This window comes from Lutra lutra, chromosome 16, assembly GCF_902655055.1.
Source record: "Lutra lutra chromosome 16, mLutLut1.2, whole genome shotgun sequence".
Taxonomy (NCBI): domain Eukaryota; kingdom Metazoa; phylum Chordata; class Mammalia; order Carnivora; family Mustelidae; genus Lutra; species Lutra lutra.
In genome coordinates, this window is record NC_062293.1 from 21828821 (window position 1) to 21850256 (window position 21436).

Consider the following 21436-nt stretch of genomic DNA (forward strand, 5'->3'; position numbering starts at 1 on the left):
TGGGGCTCGATCCCAGGACACTGGGATCCTGACCTGAGCTGAAGGCAGAGGCTTTAACCCACTGAGCCACCCAGGCGCCCCCCTTCTCACTTATTTTAAATGCCAATGCATTAATTAAAAAGTAGAAGTAATCATGGGACCATGTCCTAACTGCCACGCAGCTGTGTGCATTAACACGCTGAAATTCAGTCTTTTCCCTCCGTTTCTCCTTTAGGCTACAGTGTGATAGCATAGCGATTTTTGTAAAGCACGTGGGTAGGTATGTTATGTTAAATTCCGGTCAGATACATAAACAAAATGTTAGAAAAAATTTGCTGGAGGAAGAGAACTCCTGTCCCTACGCGCACTCAGGCCAGCCAGAGGGCGAAATTAAGTGAGGCGCTGCCGCCACCTGGTGGCTGAAGTAGAAATGGCATGCAGACCCCCGCGGAAGGAGCTCTTCCTGCCCAGAAAATCTCTCTTCCTTGCCCAGCCCTGCCAACCCACCCCAGACACAGCCTCCACTGCCACCTCCCTGGAGTCCTTAGACCTCAGTGCTTGACGCTTCTTTGGGGGCATCAGGGTTCCAGGAAAGACCTCTGGCTGAGAGATGGAAGCCCTGAGTACTGGGCCGCCATCTGCGACAAATTCGCTGTGTGACCCTGGGCAAGGGCACTACCCTCTCTGGGCCTTGATGTGTAGTGGGAAGGGTGGATTTTGATGCCACTACAGGCCTGCCACACTTGATCCTCTCAACCTCTCAAATTCCCTTGCAACTTGTCTTCTGTGCCTCCTGCCTACAGAGTGACCTCGGGGGTGGGCCGGGGAGGGCAGGACTGTCCTTGAAGGCACAGGGATGGACGGGCTGGCCTTCTGACATCCCAATCCCATGTTCTTGTTAGTTTGCCAAGGGCTCCTGATCCGGGTACCCATGCCAACTGCCTCTCTTGAAGGTCAAGTCCAGAATAGAACTCTGCCACTTAGTGACCCCTAGACCAACCTCTGGCTTCCAAGGGTTCAGGACTCTCTGAAGGCAGACACTGGCTTCCTCCCTCAGACCAAGCTTCCCAGAGAGCTGGGGCTGGCTTCCTCCCTCAGAATGGGGACTCCTGAAGGTGGGAACAGTTTCTCCTCTCCCCTCCCCACCTCCAGACTAGAGCTTCCTGACACGGGCTATATAGACCCCTAGACAGAGGGCTTCCCAAGGGCAGGCCTATCTTGTTCCACCAAAGACCCCAGCACAGCAAGGCAGGCCCTGAAGGCAGCTTGGCCCCCAGGGCTCATACCTGACCCCCCAACCCCAGATACCTGCCCACTCAGCGGGAGAAGGCAGAGAGGCAGTGAGACTCTGAGACATGTGTAGAATAAATAGAACTTTATTCTTTATCCAGTAGATCTCAGTGGAAAGTCCAACAGTAACAGGTGCACCAGCGGGCTCTGAGGGGATGAGACCCCAACCCCGGGGCAAGGAGGGCAGGGCAGAACCAGCTCCCTCAGCCTGGGGGTGCAGGGGGTGAGGGGAGGGAACCCCCTGTAGGCCCGTCCTGCGGGGCAAGGAGGGGGCACGGGGATGGGGTGGGGAGCGGTGGGGGGGCAGGCCAGGGAAACGGAGGAACTCAGGCCAAGTGTGTCTGTTGCCCCATCGGTCCACTGTGTGTGTGTGTGTGTGTGTGTGTGCGTGTCTGGGGACCCTGTGGGCAGTGCTGGTGGCTGTGAGGCTGGGGGACAGGGGCAGCTTGAACTCCCTGGCCAGCCCCTTCACAGTGGGGGCTGGAGGGCTTGGATGGTATTAGCCCCGATGGAGAGGCAGCTCTGCCATGGCCACAGGACTGAGAAACACACAGGAGTATGTTCTGAGGGCCCTCTTCCTCTGCCCCCTGCCCTGTCTCTCATGGTGGGCCCCCTCCTTCTAGGGGAGGCCTGAAACTGTCCACACCCAGTGGTTAGGCAGAGGGAGAAGGGGAGGGCAGACCTCGGAAAGTTAGTACTTCACAGTTTTAAAGAGAAAACTGAGGAGAAAAAGGCTGGGGAGGAGGGCCAGGGGGTGCAGGGATGTGGAGAGAGAGTGGGAGCCCCTTCTGAACCGCTCCCCTCCCCCAAGACCCACCCACCTCCAGCTCTGGATCCAGCTCCCCCCAATACACAGCACAGATTCCTTCAGTATAAATGTGCTTAAAATGAAAATTCTTATTAAAAAAATCAAAACAAAAAAAAATTAAAATAAAAACAAAACCAGCGAGAATTAATACCTGGGAGTTGGTATGGCAGGGTATGTACAGGGGAAACCCCCCACCCCTGGCCCACCCCCTCTGTCACCAACCGAGGCAGGGGGGGCTTCCCGACCGGGGGGCAATGGCTTGCGGGTTCTGAGTATGGGGAAGCCAGGTCCTGGCATTTGCTGGTGATGAAGATGTGGCGAGGGGGGCAGAGGGCTGTCTTGATGAACACGAGGCCCCCAGGCTCCATCCTGAGGCCCAGGACCAGGGGTCCTCAATCAGTTCACGACCTTGCCCCTGACGTCACCCCAGGAGGCAGGAGCAGGCAGTCCATCCTGCCCGGGCCTCCCTCTGAAGAGTCGCCGCCTCCTCCCTCCTGTCCCCGAGGAAAGGGAGGACAGGTGGGGGGGCGGGGCTGGTGGGGGTCGCATGGTTGGTAGAAAGGCAAAGAAAAGCCAGGGCGCAGGGTGAGGGCTGTGTCCACGGGGCACGGGCAGTCACGGGGAGTGGGTGGCCGGGCTGCTTCTGTTCGAGCTGGGACTGAGGCTGGGGCTACAGCTGCCGGGTGGGGGGGCCAGGCCGCCCCCATCCCGCCCCCCACCCCCTGGCTGTCCGCTCAGAGTGTCCAGGCCCTCCGAGTTCTCCAGCATTTCCTGGATGAGAGGTGGCATGGAGCCCGGGATCTCCATCTTCAGGGTGATCACCCGCTCAGCCCCTGGCGGGAAGGAGGAGCAGAGGTCAGCCCGTGGGCCCCCAGCCTCACGAAGCTCCAGGAAGGAGGGTATGGGGCTGGAAAGGCTGGTCCGACTCCTATCGGCATCCGCTATGGACTGAACTCAGGGCTCGGTTCTCTGACATAAGCCAGCTCTCTCAGGCCCCTGGGTCTAGGGGGCAGCCGTGGCTCCAAATCCAGGCTCTGGGGTCAGACTGCTGAGGGTTGACTGAGGGCCCTTCCTGCATACTCTGTGTTATGGGTTCTCCTACTGACACCTCAAACACAACTGTGTAAACACCATCACGATCCCCATCCCTCCGGTGGGAAACTGAGGCTGAGCTGTGAAGGGACCTGCTCAACACACGATGCAGAGCCAAGCCCTCAACTCCCAGGTGAAGGTGACAGTGCCCCCCTCAGAGCTCCCCGGCAGGAGGAGGTCACCGGGCCCCGGGGAAGGGGCATCACCTTGGGCACAAAGACATGGGCTGTTGGCTCCCACGTGGGTGGCCTGACTCTGGGCACGGGCAGGGGGTCCGGGGCCAGGTGTTCGGTCCGGCTCTGGCATACACACAGGGCACGAGCCTCACCCTTAGCACTGATGCTTCGCAGGTCTGTGATCTTCATCAGCATCTTGGGGAACATGTGGGGGCGGCTGGGCCTTCGTTTCCGCACATAGACCTTCAGCGCCTCCAGCAGCGGCTCCTGAAGCATGTCCACCCTGTCTGGCTGCTCCAGGTCCTGCCGGTCTGAGGAAGCAGGAAGCAGGTGCCCCTTGAGCAGCGGCCCCGGCGAGCAAGGCACACAGCTGCACTCCCAGCCTCGGCCACTGGGGCGCGCGCTGGCCCAGGCCACGGGCCGAGGATCTCTGCTGCTGGGACCTCCCCATACGGGGCAGTGGTTGGGGTCTGTGTGCTGTGAGAAAGGCCCTAAGAGGCCCTTAAATGGGAGCAGAGAGGAACTGGGGTAAGGGTCATCCGCAGCCCTCTCTGGCAGCCCAATTCGTAGGGGCGAGACCTCTGAACACAGGCAGGGCTGTCCTCAGGCAAACGGAGGATGCCCAGGGAGGTCTCACTCCCTTCAAGGACACCAGCTCAGTACATCAAAGCTCTTAACAATCAAATAATCAGAGCAGCCAACAATGACCGGGCCTTGCTGTAGGCAAACTGTGCCTCACTTATTGCCCTCTTGGTCCCCCCATCAACTTTATGAGGTAGAGACCCTTACTGCCCCATTTTAAAGAAATAGGGACTCAGTGAAGCTCGGCAACCTGCTCGAGGTCACAAGCTGGCCAGGATTTGAACCTGGGTGGCCTGACCCTCAAGCCCGCACTCTTAAGCCCCCCGGAAGGGGCACAGCCCACCAACAGGGAAGCAGACATCAGGCGTCCGCCTCTACTCCCTTGTTGTATGGCAGCCGACCAGGCCCTGCCCCCCTCTGTATTCTCTGTTCATCCCTTTGAGAGGGGCCTGATCAAGGCCAAGGTCCCCTTCTGATCTGACCCTGGGCTTCTCCCTGGCAAAGACTTCGGGGGCCACCCCACCCCCTGGGCCTGGCCCCCCAGCCCCGGCCCCCCTGCCCACCTCCACAGATGAGACAGATGGCACTGAGAAGACCAGTCTCAGCATCATCCATCTCCAGGGGAAGCAGCTGGTTGGCGAAGGCGAAGACCAGGTCCGTGAGGGGGCCGAAGCCGGCATTGTGCATCTGGGTCCGGTTCAAGGTCAGCCCATCGGAGAAGGTCATGGTGTCCTGCTCGGGCGTGTACCGCGTGCAGATCCGCAGGATCTGGGTGCAGAGAGGGTGCACGGGTTCAGGGACTCGCCCCACCTCCCCAGCACTTCCAGTACCAGCGGCCCCACAGGACCACCAGGCAGGCGGCCAGACCAGTGCTGTCCCATAGAACCTTCTGCAATAATGGAAACGGTCTATGTCTACATAGCACTCAAACAGCAGCCACCGGCCAGCAGAGCCATTGGGCCCTGGAAATGTGGTTAGTGCAGCTGAGGAACTGAACTAAATTTACTCTTAAGTTAAACTCAAAGAGCCACACACAGCAAGCAGCCACTGTCCCGTGCACACAGATCTAGATCACCTAGAGAGAACTAGAATTTTCAGAAGGCAAGGACCATAGCAGATTTGGGTCTCCAGTCCCCAGGCCTGGGTACATAGCAGAACTCCATGAAATGTGTACCAGCTTCAACCATTTCAAACCCTGATTCAGGTCTGAAACTCTTGCATCTGGAGCATGGGAATAGCGGGCTCCCCAGAAGTGTCACACCCTACTCCTCCTGTCCCACCCCTACCAGGAAGCTGCAGCCTTGTCACATTGCAGGTTCCCTGCCCTGGAGGTGGCCAAGGGGGATAGGTGGGCTGAGCCCATCAGGGAAGTCAAGGAGAGTCCTTCCAGCCTTGACTTTGGCAGTTCCCACCAAGCACACCCAGCCTCTGGCCTGGTCACCCTCTGCCCCACCAAATGCCCTGCAGTCCCCTGAATCCAGCTGCTCTCACACCCTCCAGCCTGTCATACCCTGTTCCTGTTAGGGCCGTCTCACATCCCCCTTCTATACAACCCAGGGTGCCCCCTCCTCTGGGATGCCTGCCTGGGGCCCTGCAGCTGTGGCTCTCTCTCACACAGGGAAGGGACAGCCCGCCCCCATCTCCAGCCAGCACTTAGCACGGTTTGGTAACCTCTGTTTACGTATCTGCTGCCTCCACCCACAGAAGGTTCTCGAGAGAGGGGCCGGTGCTGTGTTCACCTCCGTTTCCTGACACTTAGCTCAAAGCCCGGCCACACAGGGTCCTAGGTGAATCTTTATTAGACGGAAGAGGTGGCCAGATGGGCGGCAGGGCAAAAGGCTGAATGGAAGGACGGGGTGAGCGTGGATGGATGTGGGGGGGCGGTGAACAGGTGAAACAGTGTACATCCAGATGCGGAGGGGCTGAGGGAACAGGCGGTCACGTGGGGGAAAGGAAGGGTGGACATTTGGGTGGTGGGCACTTGGACAGATCGATTCCAGATGTGTTTTGGGGGAAGGAGGCTATCTGAATGGCAGGAACTCCTCCAAGGACTCGGGGGCAGTGGCCCGGGGGGCGAGGTGCAGACCCTCACCAGGATGTCCAGGCAGGCAGCCTTGAGGAGGGTGATCTGGTCAGCAATGGTGAGGGTGGTGAAGCCGGGCAGTTGCTTGGCGAACTCCACAGTCTTAATGATGCACTTGGTGGAGAGTTCACTGAACTTGTCCCAGAGGTCAATGTCCAGAGAGACACGTTGCTCTGAGCTGTTGTTCTGGGAGGACAGGGCAGAGTGAGGGCCTTCTCCTCATGTGCCCCTTCCCGGCCTGGCTCTGCCACCCCCACAGGCCTGCCCTCCACCCACTTCGCTTCCTGAGAGCTCTCTCATCAGGAAGCAGGAGGAGGAGGGAGAATCAGGGAAAGGACCCGGAAGCCCGGGCTGGGGTGAGGACGGGAAGATGGGCCAGGTGGCACTGGGTGTACCCCCCTCCCCGCCCTGCCAGGCTGGGGGGAACCATACCGTAGTGTATTTGCCCAGCTGGCAGAGGGCAGGGAAGGTTTCCTGGTGCGCTTTGCGCACCTTCTCGATGAGCTCCCCGACCTCAGGTGTCAGCGTGTAGCTCTCGGAGCACTCGGGCTTGGGCGCCTCCTTCTTCTTCTTGTTTCTGTCGTTCCTCACAGCTGTGGAGGGCAGAGGCCAGGGTTACAGCAGGTGAGGTGGCCCACCCCCACCCAAGCTCCTCCCGCCAGAAGGGCCACTGCGGCTGCCAAGGACGTCACCCGGCCGGGCCTCGCGAACGCGCGCAGGAATGCACACGCGGGAGTGCACGTGTGAGTGCACACACAGGAGGGCACGGGCAGGTAAGGTGTCTGCGCACGGCCCACCCCTCCATGCCCACCCGACCCCAGTGCCGAATCTGGCCCCAGCATGTGACAACTGCACACACACACACACACACACACACACACAAACCTCTTGGCCGGCCCACGTCTGCTGAACCCCACGCATCTACACAAGCCCACACTCCAGGAGCACGGGTGTCCGCGGCTGAGAGCAAGTGTGCAGGGGGGGCCTACCTCTGTGCTCTGCCTCCCCTGCCCCCCCCACTCCCTCTGCAGCCGTCTCTCTGGGGGTCCCTGGGACTGGCTCAGAGCAGCTCCCCAGCCCGAAAGTAGGGGGCCAGGCGAGAATCTCTCGGCCCATTAGCTGGGGGAACTGACGAATCACCAGGGGCACGGAGCGGCACACACCACTCGGCTTTAAAGAAGAGATGGGGTCGTTACCAGCCGATTATCCCAGACACACAATCACTCACAGGGCCAGTGGTGGCGGCTGCTGACGCTGGAGGAAGACAGGGTGGGGGTGGGGGGCCTGGGGAGGGGGCAGTGGGTGGGGGTTGGGGGAGCCGGCATAATTTGGAGATCACTCATGTCGATTCTGCAAATTCAATAAAGTGCAAGGGAGAGGAGGGAGAGGGAGAGGGAGAGTGGGGGGGGATAATTTGGGAAGAGAAAATTGCAGCTGTGACAAGACGTTTATCATTCGGAAGCTTTAATTCTATTGAAATGGCAGCTGCTCAGCTCCAGGGCACAGAGCAGCCGGAGAGGAGATGGAGGGAGGGAAAGGGGGAGTTGGTGGTGGGAGGGAAAGAGGTCCCCACCCTGGTCCCTCTGCGCTAAAAAGCTCGGGGAGTGGAAGGTGGCAGAAGCAATGGGGAGGCAGCGGCACTGGGCCCTGAAGGGAAGGGTCCTAAGTTGACACCCACTCAACAGCACTTCCTGGGCGCCAGACCACGGGTCCTTTGCCTCCCGTGGCAGGAGGCAGCAGGCTGCTGCAGGGCCTCTCTGCTCCCATCTGGGACTCCTCGTGTCCCCCCACATCCCCTCCCCACCTCCCTCTTCCATTGCCCTCCCCACAAAGGGCTAGGGGGTCCTGCAGCCCCCCTCCCCCACCCCATCCCCCAAGGCTCAGGCTCCATGGCAACGGCCACGCAGACAAGGAGGCGTCTGTCAGCGTCATTTATCTCTGACATCATCAATCACCGGTCACCACGGCAACACCCATGATTCAACACAAGAGGGTCTCCCTGTCCAGCCCTCCCTCCCTCCCTCCCTCCCTCCATCGGGCCTCAGCTGAGCCCAAACTGGAAACCCCCAGTTCCTCTGGGATCTAAGAAGTCCCAATTCTCTCTTCCAACTCTAGGTCCCTGGCTTCACCAGACAATGGCTTTCAGATCCCTGTGCCAGCGGCACCCACCGCCACACACACACACACACACACAGCAACTAGCACCCTCCCAGTGCAAGCCCTCCCCCAAGAGGCACAATCCAGGGGCCCTCAGGTATGCCCTGAGTCCCACCCCAAAGCCAAGCAGGGCCTGGAAGCGGACACACATGCACACACGTGTGCGAGCACATACAGCCAACAACATGCCAACACACAGACGTGCAGTTGGCTACACACATGGACAGACAGGTTCTCGCAGCTCCACACGAACCGTCCTTAACCATGAGCCACAGACCACGCAGCGGGCTCCATGACACCCCCATCCCCACAAGCCCAGCCCCACGTCCCTACATCCCCAGCCTCTGAGGAGCACATCAGACAGTGCCTTGCACCCGGCAGCCCCCGGCCCGGGGCACTCACACTCCTTGGACATGCCCACTTCAAAGCACTTCTGCAGTCGGCAGTACTGGCAGCGGTTCCGGGTCACCTTGTTGATGACGCAGTTCTTGTCCCGGTGACACGTGTACACCATGTTCTTCTGGATGCTGCGGCGGAAGAAGCCCTGGGTGCGGAGGAAAAGGAGCCGGGTCAGCCACACCCGTGGTGGGAGCAGGGCTGGCCTGGAGCCTCAGCCTTGGGGGCAGAGGGCCAGGCCAGCTGCTGTCTCAAGCTTTTGGCCTTCACCCAGCTGGGCAGGCTTGACAAGGTGAAGAAAACAGTCCACCTACAAGGACAACCCCCTCCGAAAATGCCAGTGCCGGCCTCAACACGGCAGGTGGACAGCCGTCTTCCCACAACCTATTATTGCCACCGTTCTGGCTTCCTCCCTCCGGGGGCAAAGGACCTCAGGGCTGCTAGTGAATCAGGGAGAGGGGCAGATGGGACTCGATGGGAGAGAGGCAGGGCTCTGGAACCCACAGCCCCGGGCTCAGAGCACAGGAGGAAGAGGCCACAGAAGGCCATACACAGGCCAGCCAGAGAGGTGGAGAAGCACACATGATCTGGAGTAAGGCAGCAGGACACGCGCTCACCAACCCAGCAGACAGGCACCATCACAGGCTGACCTGGGCTGGTCAGGGTCTACACACAGGCCGACCAGAGACAAACTGGGAACAACCAGATAGGGCAGGTAGACCCAAAGAGTCCAAAGCCTTGTGCTTGGCCTTGGTCTCCACCCCACACCTGGGGAAAGCCACTCCCCACTGAGGGGCAGCCCGTTGAAGCCGAGCCTCAAAGCTGAGCAGCTTCTGCGCCCCAATCCCCAGGGCAGACACCGACACAGAGGCTCGGGCATTGGGGAGAAGGGAAGAAGCCAGGCCCACAACTGCTGGGAAGGTGGCAGCCACAACCGTTCCCTGGAGTCTAACACAGGCCCGGGGAAACCCCGTCAGACACTGGGGATCCCACAGCCCGGGCACCTGAAGGAGAGGCCAATCAGGGCGCCTGCTCCTAACCACCTCTGCCAGGCAGCCATGGTGAGGCTCAGGCAGGGCCATCGGGGGCAGGCCTCCTGGGTCCCCAGCCAAGAGCCAGTTGGCAGCCAGCTCACTATGACAACCCGGGTAGCAAGCAGGAGCAAGGTGGGTGCCTGCCCTGACCGCCACAGGATGGAGTTGGGGAGAGGGGCTCCAGCAGGAAGGGGACCTCTGGTTTGGGGGTCCCTGGTCATCTAATGCAGGCTTCCTCTCCTCCACGGCTCTGTCACCTTCTGCAGGGAAGGAAGCAAGAGCAGCAGTTTCCGATATATCCCCCCAGCAAAGGGCATGCTGCAGGACAAGGCAGTGGGGACATCCCATTTATCTCATCAGGCCTGTCCTTCCCGGTGACCCTGTCAACTCACCTTGCAGCCCTCACAGGCACTGACCCCATAGTGGTAGCCTGAGGATTTGTCCTGGCAGACAAAGCAAGGCTTGTAGATGCGGGGGAGAGGGGGCGGCGAGGGAGGGCTGGGCACTATCTCTTCGGAACTGCTGCTCTGGGTCTCGATGGCTAGAGAGAGAAGAGGGGAGGGGCGGTTAGAGACCCAGGCCACCATCCCTAACACGGCGCCCACCCTGCCTCACGAGCTCCCCCAGGAGCCTCCCAGCCTCACCACTGCTACCAGGACTCTCAGTCTGGGGCAGGGACAGTCTCAGGAAAGCTGGGACTTCTCAGCCAGACTTGGACAATGAGCTGCCAACGAAGCTTCCAGCACCCCATCACTCCTGCCTACTCCCCCAGGACCCCACCTTCAAAACCAGAAAGATCAGAGGATAAACCATCAGATTTGCATGCAGACAGGACTAGGCATGGGGGCTCGGGGGAGGAGCCAGCCTGGCTTTCCAGCCCCTGCCCCACAGGGTAGCCTGGCCCCATCTCCCCCAAGTTAGGAAGGAGTTAAGGTCTAATGAGGAGGGAGGGAAGAGGACACAAGCTGGGGGCAGAGGAAACTGGGGTCAACAGGATATTCAAAGCGGCCACTCCCCTACCCCCTCTGCTTCCGCTCCCTCCTCCCCCCACCACCAGTAGCCACAGCCCCTCCTCCACCTAAACAAACCCCTGGCTAGGGACCCAAGGCAGGGTGTGCAAATAAGATTCGCAAAGGTTGGAGCAGAGCAGGTGGGGATTCCCCTTAGATAAGCAGGGGGACCCCTGGAAACAGGGAGTGGAGTCCCTCTGAGCCCCGGAAGCCCACAGCTCTCTGGGTGCCCCGTCTGGGGGGAAGCAGCATGACAAAGGGGGCTCTGTTTCTATCAATGCTCTGTCTGTCTGCTCTCAATACTATGTCCGGGTTACTACCCTCCTCCCCTCCTGTTATACAGCTCCAAGAGGGCAGCCAAGAGGGGTGACCCAGCCAACAGGGGCAGCCCCAACTAGCCAAATCCTCCCCACTGCCTGGCCCCCTGCCCATCACCCCAGGCAAAACAGAGCTGGGCTGGGTGGGGGCTGACTGTGCCCAAAGCCTGGGGAACTGGGGTGTATCATGCTGGATGAGAACTAGACTGAGGCAATCCCAGATGCCCAAGGTACCACCCGGCAGTGTCCAGAGGCCTTTGACAAGTCTACTTGTCCAGAGCCAAGGAGGGCAAGGATGTCTCCCTGAGTAGGAAGATCCCAGCCTCCCTCATACCCCAGAATCCTACCCACTCTCCCCCCAAACTCCAGCACACAAGCTTCTGGAATTCAGAGTCCCAGAATTCCTGGTCCAAGCACCTTATAAGCCATGAATCACGTAGCTCCCAAATGCAGGCACAGAGAAAACCAGCAGCTGGACGGGGGGTGGGGGTTGGCTGCATATGACCCCCCTCCCCCTTACCTGCAGACACACCAGGAACTGCCAGGCAGTGATGACAGGGAACCAGGCCAATAACCTTGGCAGGGCCTTCCTGGCTCTCAGTGGGGCCCGGGCACCAATTCCCTGGTCAGCCTGGCTGACCAGCACCGCTGTGGCCCTGTGCCCCCCACCCCCGTCTCTACCCAGAGACCAGCCTGCAGCAGAAGATAGTGGATGCCTAGACCCCCACCAGTCCACAGCCTCTTCACTGACCTCCCCTGGCCCTCTGCTTCTCCCCAACTCTAAACTACCCTGGCCAGGCTCTTCCCCCACCTCACCCTCCCTGAGGCCAGACAAGCAAATCAGACAGGCGAGAGACCTGAGAACAGCTGCTGGGGGGTGGGGTGAGGTTGGGGGGCCTGGGTGAGGCCAGGAGGCAGAGGGGTGAGCGACAAAGAAGGCCTTTGTTGTGCTAACTTTTTCCAAGACGTAAAAGGAGTAACAATAGACAATCCAGACTGGTGGGGGGGGGTCAAGGACAAGGGGGTGTGGGGGGGGACCATGGCCTAGAATCCCAGCCAGCGTTCCAATAAGCAGAGGATGAAGGCACTGACCTCCCTCCCCTGCCCTCCCCAACCGCCCTTTGCCCGGGCCCACCCCTCCAATCCCCCACCTCTAAAATGGACAGGCGGAGCTTTGGGGTACAGACTGGGGCAGATAGAGGGGAGGGCATGGGGAGACCCACAGGATTACTGGGACGAGGGACAGATAGCTCCAAGGCCAGAGACTGACTAAAGGGGCAAAGACCCATAGAAATTTGGAGCTAAGGCAAAGTCCAGAGGGTGTTCATAGAACTTAATGCATGTGCTTTTTAAAATTGTTTTTGGCAGGATGAGGGGAGATGAGCTGAGGTGGGAGCTAGTCTGGGCTGTGAGGTTTCCATTCAGCCCATCCCACTGCAGCTGACCGCCTCTGAGGCTCTAGGGTGCTCTGCACGTCCCCCTCTCCAGCACATCCCCACCTGTCACCCAGGTAACAGGCCAGAGGTTTTGCCCTGTGCCCTTTGAACCCAGAGCCCTGGCCCAGTTCCCACCTCCCCAGGCGGCCAGCCAGCAGCCTAGGGAAGCCCAGGGTACTCTGGCCCCCCCCCCCCCCCCCGTAGCCTCTGCAGTGGTTGGGATTCAGCCTTAACCCTGCACACCCGATGTCTGGGGGAAGGACTGTCAGGGCCTGGCCCCTCCCTGCTCAGCTCCCTGCCCAAGAGGCCCCAGCCCACAAATCTATCGTCTTCCTGCAGGAGGAGGAGGCTGCAGGGGCACCACACCTACTCGGCTCCACGTCCCAGCACCCTTCGGAGGGCTGGAACCAGCCCAGGAAGCCAGCGTCCCCTCCTGCCAGCACTGCCAGGTTCCCCTCCCCCGGCCTCTGGAGGGCAGGGGGCAGGAGGCAGGGGGCAGGAGGCACGGTGCTCCGGATTCCCCACGCCCCAGAAACGTTCGCGGCCTCACACAAGAGGCCAGTTTCCTGGAGGAGATCAGCAGGAAATCAGCCGGGCCCCTGGCCAGCGGCTCCCCTCCCAATCCAGCTGGCGCCCGCTCCTCCACAGCTCCCCTCGCAGCCCCTGGGGAGGGGTGAGGAGGGGGCGCGGGGTCCCCCCCCAACCGCCCTTCCTCCCCCCACACCCCGCCCAGGGGCAGGGTGGGGTAGCTCTGGGAGTAGCGGCGGAAGGAGGCCCCTAGCCCAGTGCCCCGATAAGCATCTCTCCCCTCCCCCCACCACGAGCATCCACGTGCTTCACATTCTTGGACGTCTGGGAGCGGGTGGAGGCGTGAGCGGTGAGATTGGTGGGGGACAGATGGGGAGCCACATCCTGTGTACCCCCCATCCTCCAATGCCCCCAAAGGGGGGCTCTGGGGAAGGAGGCAAAATTCCCAGGGCCCTGCGGGATTGAAAGGGTCTCCACCCACACCACCCCCCACCCCAAGCCTGCAGTCTCTTCCCACCTTTGGCGCAGGTGGTGGGAGGCAGAGGAGGATCTGGGTGAGAGAGCTGGAGGCCTCCTGTCCCCACAGGACCTCCACATACAGCAAGGGGTTCCGAGGCAGTGGTGGTGACCCCCTGTACACTAGACAGGGTCAAGGACCCCTAGGGCCAGCAGCCTCCAGGTCTTTCCGGTGCCTCAGAACAACTCCCACACCCACCACGCCCAGCCCCAGTCTTGGGGCTGAGCCCCACTGGCATGCCAATGACATACACACACCTACAGGGCAACTAGGGGAGCAGGGGATCCCAGACCTCTAGCTCTACCCAACTCCAGACAGAGCGTGGGAAACAGGCCTCCACTTCCCCATCACCAGCCTCACCAAACCCCAAGGCCTGCTGGACTCCATACTCCTCCTCCTCTACCAGTTTGGGGCCAGGGAGAGCTGAGCTGCCCCCATGCAATGAAGGAAGAGATGGGGTTGGAGCCCAGGGTCTTTGATTCCAGCTTTCCCCCAGTCCTCTGGCAAAGGTGGCCAACGTGGTGACAGGGGTGACCATGGCAGCTGTGCCCCCAGTGATCCCACTGGGGAGAAACACCTTCCTCCAGGTCTGGAGGGTGGGAAGAAGGGTCCTGGTGTCACACCTCTGACCTCTCCCCTTTGGCTAAAGTCAGTCGACACTCACACCCCTCCCCCTTTGCCTCCCACGGTGTGAGTTGCAGCCTCCCAGCCACTGGGCCCCAGAGGCAAAGGTCAAGGGGCAGGACAATAGGAAAGGCTGGGGATGAGGTGGCTCTGGGAGGGGCAGTGGTGGGGTGTCTCTCCACTCCAGGTCTCCCTCTTCCTAGACCAAAGGGGCTGGAAGTTACCCTTCAACCTTCTCCAATCTGTCAGGCCTCCAGGGAGGGACCCATTCCACCCCTTCTCCCTGGCAGGCGGGAGGGAGGCAGCCGGCAGAGAAAGGGAAGAAACCCGACCCAGGTAACAACAGCCCCTAGCGCCGGCTCCCTCCCACTCAGATACACTACCTCACAGCTGGGTTCAAACACACCCAGGTGTGCACTCCAGGCACTCACAGCTCTCGGGGGTGCACAGAGCCCCTCCCTTCCAGAGGAGCCCGAACCCAGATGGAGGACAGCAGGAGGGTGAGGAGGCTCCCAGGACTGACTCCAGGGTTCTCATCAGCGCCCCTCTTAGGGACAACCCAGTGCCAGCCCCTATCCCTAAGCGTAAACAGGGTAACAAAAGGACACAGCTGGAGTGGCAGGGGATGCTTCCCTCACTTCCAGAGCAGCCCAGACCCACAACAAAACAAACTCCTCCCCCAGAGAGCAAACCCGATTAGGATTAGGAGGAGGGCAATCCTTCCCCCCACAGCAGCCGCTCTCCTCCTCCCATTCCTGGGACAGAAACCTCAAAGATGCCAGCCAGGTGTCCAGGGCCAGAGCAACCCTCCTATGGACAGGTGCCCCTCCCCAGGATGGAAGGATTGGCTAGGACGGCAGACGGATGTCAGATGAAGTTGCCCCTTTCCTGCCACACCACACTGCCAACGCCAAAGACATCGAGTGGTCCCCTGACACTGACTCTAATGACACAAGGGCAAGGGCTGGGGGCAGCAGCTGTTGCACAGGAGGGAGCTCTCCCCCAGGCTTCCACGGGTGGGATCTGGGAAGGAGGCCCCTCCTCCGAGCAGATAAGCCCACAGATCAGGCCTTTACCGCACCCTGCAGGGTGGAAGAAAGGACCACTCTGCGCTGAAGCGACTGGATTCCAAGCAAGAAGATTCAAACTGGGGGCCAGGGGCTTCACTTCCGCTGCCAGAAGTAGCAGGCCAGATGAACAAACGTTTCCTGAAGGGAGAACCCCCCAAAGTTCCTCAGCCCTGATGTAAGGAGAAAGCGCCCAAGGCTCCTTGGTAGGGTCCAATTGTCCAGCAAGGGCACCCGAGTTCCAGCAAGAGAGACGGGAAGTGAAGAGTAGACACAAGCGATCCCCCCCCCCAAGCCCCAGGCCCGCATCCCCGGTGGGAGTGGACGCTCCACTGCCCACCCTCAGCCCCAGCTCCTACAATGGGAGAGGGGAGGCCGGTACCTACAGTGGTTTGAGCCATTCCAAAGCGGAGTCCGGAGCGGGGTGGAGTAGGGACCAGGGGCGGGGAGCCCCTTCTCCGGGAGCAAACAGGCCCGGTTCTGGTTATAAAAATCCACCACAAGGAAGGGATTGGGGGTGGGGTGAGCCCCCCCACTTCCACACTCTCGTACATCTTCCCCGCGAAGACAAGAGGTCCGGGCGGGGAAGTCATGCGCGCCGCCTCCCTCACTCAGCCGGAGGCGCCATCCGCGGAGAGCAGCTGGGGGCGAGGGGCACGTACCCCCCACCCCCCCAGCCCCGACAGGCGACCCGAGCCCGGGGGCCGCCCGTCGCCCGAAGTCCCTGTTCAAAGTCGGCCGGCCGCTCCGCCAGTCCCAGGCGAACAGCCGGGAAGTTGTGTGTGGGGGGGAGGAGGGGGTCCCTCGGCTCCCCCACCCCGGGAACGTCCGGCCGAGGCCCGGGAACTCAGCGGCTCCACCTCGAGGGGGATCCCGTCTCGAGTCGCATGCTGTCCGAGGCAGAGTCCCGCGGCTCCCCAAGTGCGCCGGCCAGGGGCGGGATCGGCGCGGGATGGGGGGCGGGGGGGGGGGGACACGCCGGGCACTTCCTCCTCCCCGCCGGGGCTCCCGGGCTTCTCCGGGGCGAGGATTCCGGGTGGGGGTGGGGACCCCGCGCGGCTCCGCCTCCGCCAGGCCCGGGGCTGCCGGCCGACACTCGGTCTCCGAGGTGCGCGCTGCTGCCCCCCGCCCCGAGCCTGAGCGCCCCCTCCCCGGCAGCCCCACCCCCTTCCCTCCGCCCCGTCCCGTCCAGGCACCGCCCCTGACTTAACCCTTGCCGTGCGGGACCGACTGCGGCGGGCGAAACGCAGGGGACTGACTGGGAGAGGCGTGCTGGGGCGGGCGGGGTGGGAGAGGCGTGCTGGGGCGGGCGGGGTGGGAGAGGCGTGCTGGGGCGGGCGGGGTGGGAGAGCCTGGGAAGGGGGAGGAGAGAAGGAGGGGACTCACAGGGGAAAATGCTCCAGAGGAGGAGTACGCAGAGGATGGACGGAGGCAGGGTACGCGGAGGGGTGGGGGCTGCACGCAGAGGCAGGGACGGGAGAGGGGCGGGAGTCTCCCCAATCCCGGTTCCGGCTCCCAGCCTCCCCCGTGGTTTGGTCAGTCCTTGGCCCGGCGCTGGTAGAGGAGAGGTGATGGGGCGGGGAGGAGGAGGTGGTCCCGGTGTCCTCCCCCAACACACCCCCCACCCGGCCCGGGCCTCATTTGCTTAATGCAATGCGGCTGAACTCTCGCTGAACTCGCCTGGCGGCGCCTCACCTCCGGGTGACCCACCCACCGCTGCCCGTGACATCACCCGCTCGCCAGCCCGCCCTCGGGGCTCCCCCGCCGGCCCCCGGCCCCCCACCCCGGGCAGGGTGAGCGCCCCCAGAGTCGCGGAGAGTGGCCGCAGGACGCAAAGGACCAGGGTGCGCGGGGCCAAGTGTTTGCGCCACGAACACGGCGTGCTGGGTGTCCCGGGTGTGACACTGTGCAGCTCAGGCGCTGTGAAAGGGTTGAGACACCCGGCTTGTGTCATTGTCTGTGACATCATGTGTGACTCCGGCCGCCCGCCCGTCAGAACCCGACGCGGCAGCACGGATGCTTTGGCACAAACGCGTGCAGAGGGAGCTCTCCACCCCAAGTTCTGCGTGCTTCCGGCGAGCAAAACCCCGCCCAGGGTGTCTCCCAGCGGCGGAACCAGGATGGCCCCCGACCGCGCAGTCCAACCTGGGAGAGCTAAAAGGAGGGGCTGGCGCCTTCCAGCTGACCACTTCCTCCCGGAAGCCCTCGGGATGCCTGTTTCAGTAGAAGAAAGGCCTAGATTGGGAAGGACCAAGAAGGAGAGGGATATCCTTAGAGGAGAGGGTATCCTGTCACTCCCACTGACCCTGCAGCAGAGCTCCCTCTCTCTAAAAGGGGATAGGAATTGACAGGCTTCCCAAGGATATTCCTCTAGAAGCCAGGTTCTTAACCCCTTTTGTCATTTAATCCTTGAGCAACTCCCAAGAGGCAAATGGGCGTTATTCCTATTTACACATAAACTAAGGTCTCAGCAAAGCTAGGTGGGTTGTCCCAAGTTCACACTGGTAATAAAGGGTAACCTGAGTATTTGAACTTTCTGCTGCCAAAGCCCATATTCCCACCATGCCAGCCTGATTCAGAAAAAGTATTTTCTGAGCCTCTCCTATGTGGATACCCTGGTAAGCCTGTTCTTGCAGACCTTATGGAGCAACAGCCATTAAACATATAATCGTAAATATATATGTAAATATAATTGCAAACTGAGGTAACTGGTATTATGAAACAACTATAATACGCTTTGAAGAAGAATTAATGTAGGTACCTAATTTAGGTTGAAGACTCAGGGAGGACCTCAAGGCAGAGACCTGAAAAAAGAGTAGAAGCTTAGAAGTTAGGCAAAATGTAAGAAGGAATGTGGTCCCAGTAAAAGAGAGAGCCTGTGCAAGGGCCCTGGGGTTAGAGAAAAATTCAAGAGGAAAACATATGCAAGACCAGGCTGGAGAGGTGGGCTGAGGCCAGACCAGGTGGCCTTGCTGGCCTTAATATGACTTTGGGATTTTATCCTAAATGCAAGGAGAAGCCACAGAAAGCTTCCAGGCACGGGAGAAGCAAGATCTGATTTACAGTGTGTGTAAGAGCAGCTGTGTGAAGAACGACTTGTAGAAGGGCAAGAGAGACCAGTTAGTAGCTGCTACAATGGTCCAGGCAGCACAAAAGGGCAGGGGGAGGCAGCAAAGATGACTGGTGTTTGGCTTATGCCACAGCAAAGTTCCCAAGACTGCAAAAGTAGAGATGTCTACTGGCCTGGTGGACAGGGGGGCTGTAGGAGTCCCAAGTGAGGTCTCACCTAAGTGTAGTCTGGGCTGCAGACGGAACCCTGGGGTCTGGGACACATGTGCAAGACTTGGCAGTGGATGAGTGCCAGGGAACAGGGCAGACTGCTGCTACGGCCCTTGGTACCTCTCCCCCCAAATGACCTAGCACCCAGGCACCAGGTATGTGTGAGGCTCTGTGTTCCCTGCTGCGAGGTACTAAGGGATCTGAGACTGTCCCTATCATCAAAAACCAGGTAACTAGGGAAAAGATCTCCCAAATGATTACAGCTCACAGCAGGAGCTAGGTGGGAAGAAGTCATTCCGTGGTAGAGAGATGAGTGTTGGGAGAAAAAAAGAAATAAGGATCCACAGGCATTCAAAGGTGCAAGTGTGTCGTGAGTAAGGGGGAATGGCTGTGAAGGTTTCCGGGAAGAGGCAGCGTACAGGATGTTCCTTAAAGGGTGGATAGGATTTCTGGAGCTGGAGAAGGGGGAGATACCTGTTCCGGGCAGTGAGAGAAGAGAGGCGGATGAAGGCTCTGTTGGCTGAGGAAGAACGCCATCAGCTGGCTGCAGGCCTGAGGCCCTGTCCTCTGCGGCTCCTTTGCCACATTCCCCACCACTCCCCCAGGGCTGTGTGTTTAGCAGGCCCTTAGCAGGTGTGGGCTGAACTGGCCCCCACTTGTGCCAGGCCCCTTCCTGTCCCCAGCCCTAACTGGAGGGCATGACAAACAGGAAATCAGGGCACCAGGAGCCAGCCAGACACTGGGTCCCAGTACAGGGTGCCCATCCCGCAGGACAGTGCCTGGCTCCACCCCCCTGGGCATTGAGGCTCTTGCAGGATAGCTGAAGCTCACTGGGGTTCTCATGAGCCAGCAGGTCAACATGGCCTCGGAGCAACTCAGCCAGGAACGCATTCAGAGTCTTGCTTTAAAGGCGAGGCTACAGACTCAGAGAGAGGATGGGTGACCGGCCCAAGGCCGCACAGGAACAGCTATCCTTTTTAAGACTTCTGCCCGTGGTGCCTTGGTCTGTGGGCTGGGTGAGGTTCCCGGCAACCCAGAAATCAAAACAGGGAGGGGAGGGCCTCTACTGCTGACCTAGCCGAGGCTGATCTAGTCGACCTACCCCGGGGAGACCCAGCTCCACTGGCTGTGCCTGACTCCAGGGAGGAGGAGGAGGAAGGAGGTAGTGTGGGCACCGCCCCGGAGTGATTTGGAGAAGGGAAACGCTTCCTCTTTCCACAGATGCTACCCCTCTAAAGGGTAGTCCTGGCCTGCACTCGCACATCTCCATGGGCACACAGGCCATGGCGTGGGGTGGACCCAATGTCTCACGTCCTGGCGAGTCCAGAGGACAGGCTTCCTTCCCTGAGTCCTTCCAGAGGGAGTCCATGCATCATGAGTGCTACCAGATAAAAGGGGAAGGCCCCATTTTCACTCAAAATCCCATCCACCAGTAATTTGGCTGACTCTGCATCTTAGACCCCAGGAAAGTCGTCACTGGCAATACCCTGTCTCCCTGAGCTGTCCCTCTTATCATCCAGGGAACAGTGAAGAGGAGAGAGGGATGGAGGGCAGAGACTAAGGGAAGGGAGTGGAAGAGGAGCGGAAGGGAGGGGCACACCTCCCTGTCTCCCCAGTCTCCAGGCACAGACACTACCAATATGTGGACAGAAAGGGGCTCCCATCTCTGTCTCCTCTACTGATTGCTTCCAACTTCCCTGCCCCCACCCCACAAATCGAAACAAAATAAGAACTGTGGCTTTTACACTCTGTTCCTACAGTGTGTGAGTGTGTGTGTGGGGGTGCCTCCTGAGCTCTACAAACTCCTGTAGGCTGCAGAGGCCGATTTGGGGGTGGGGATGGGTGTGAACAGATTGCATCCGCAATTTCCAGGACAGGATGGAGATCTGGCCCAGGCCTTTTAGCGCTCTTTCCCTCCAGCCTTCAGGATCCAAAACACAGAGGAGGGGGCGTGGCTTGGCGGCCTTACCTGCGCCCCCTACTGGGGGAAGGCAGGAGGTCCTTGGGCAGGAGTGGACCTCAGCCATGGGGGAGGGGGCTTCAACATTGGCACTGGCCACCAACCCCCCACAATACCCTCCTGCAGCTGCCTATCTGGATGATGGAAAACAGGTTCGGCTTTACCACTCACTTAACCCAGTCTCTTCACCTCCAGCCACGCTGTTTCCTCATGTGCGAATGGGAATAAGGACCCTCTCCCTGCATCACAGGGATTAAGGCTTGTGAAACTGAGATAAAGCTGGGGCACACAGTAGGTGCTGCACAATGTTAGCATCCCATTCTCCCCCACTCCTACCTAGAAGGGGCCCGAGTCCCTTTTCACTGTGGGAAGGGGTACACACAATGACACGGGAAGGATTCAGCAAGCAAGGGGTAGAGCAGAGGGCCTGACATCAGTGATCTTGCCAATCTTGGCCTTTGAGGGAGGTTCTGGTAATGTCCCTGTTATACAGACCAGGAATCACGCTCAGAGAGGTTATCCTATGTAGGAAGTGGCAAAGCCCGAACTCCAGCTACCCTACCTACTCCCCAGCCCACGTGCAAGTCCGGGAGTAAGCAACCAAAAACGCAGGTTGGCTTCCCCTCCAGCCTAGACTGGTGATAAGAGAGACCGTCACCTCCCCAAACACACAGCACAATCCACAGACCTCCTGCTTTAGAGACTCTACACCCTAAGTCACCACCCCTCCAGCACACAGACAAACAGATACCCCCTCTCCAGCTCTGGATTTGATTCTCCCAAAACACACTCAACCCTTTGACCTTCTCACCCCATACATACAAACCATTAACCCCCTTTCCCAACACACACTCAGCCTTGACCCCCTTGACCCCCCCACATACCCCTAAAACACACACAACCCTGACCCTCCCCACAATGCACACAGAATCCCAACCCTCCACAGTAAATACCAGTCCTCAGAGATCAAGCCCCAGGGGCTTTGGGGAGGTGGGGAGGGAATCCTGTACTATCTCTCAGGCCTCCCACTCTGGCTCCCTGACTGGAGTAGGACAAATACCCACCCCTCCCCACAGTGACCTGGGCCTGTCATTCCACAGA

At 60.1% G+C, this 21436-nt stretch overlaps 1 protein-coding gene across 6 annotated transcripts in view; it reads right to left on the reverse strand.

The window, feature by feature from the left end:
* Positions 1-1339: 1339 nt before the first annotated feature.
* RARA (retinoic acid receptor alpha) overlaps positions 1340-21436 on the reverse strand; it is a 44518-nt gene continuing 24421 nt past the window's right edge. For 2 of the 6 annotated variants that reach the window (XM_047708562.1, XM_047708561.1), the window contains exons 3-9: positions 9990-10138; positions 8570-8711; positions 6443-6603; positions 6020-6196; positions 4491-4695; positions 3498-3656; positions 1340-2910 (exon numbers count right to left, since the gene is read on the reverse strand). In XM_047708562.1, the coding sequence (XP_047564518.1) occupies positions 2693-2910; positions 3498-3656; positions 4491-4695; positions 6020-6196; positions 6443-6603; positions 8570-8711; positions 9990-10138 (1211 nt within the window). In that variant the 3' untranslated portion in view covers positions 1340-2692. Of the gene's footprint in view, positions 2911-3497; positions 3657-4490; positions 4696-6019; positions 6197-6442; positions 6604-8569; positions 8712-9989; positions 10139-10241; positions 10378-13405; positions 13521-13765; positions 13808-15478; positions 15826-16482; positions 16672-21436 lie in introns of those variants that run through there. The other 4 variants (XM_047708564.1, XM_047708563.1, XM_047708565.1 and 1 more) reach the window with 4 other exon arrangements.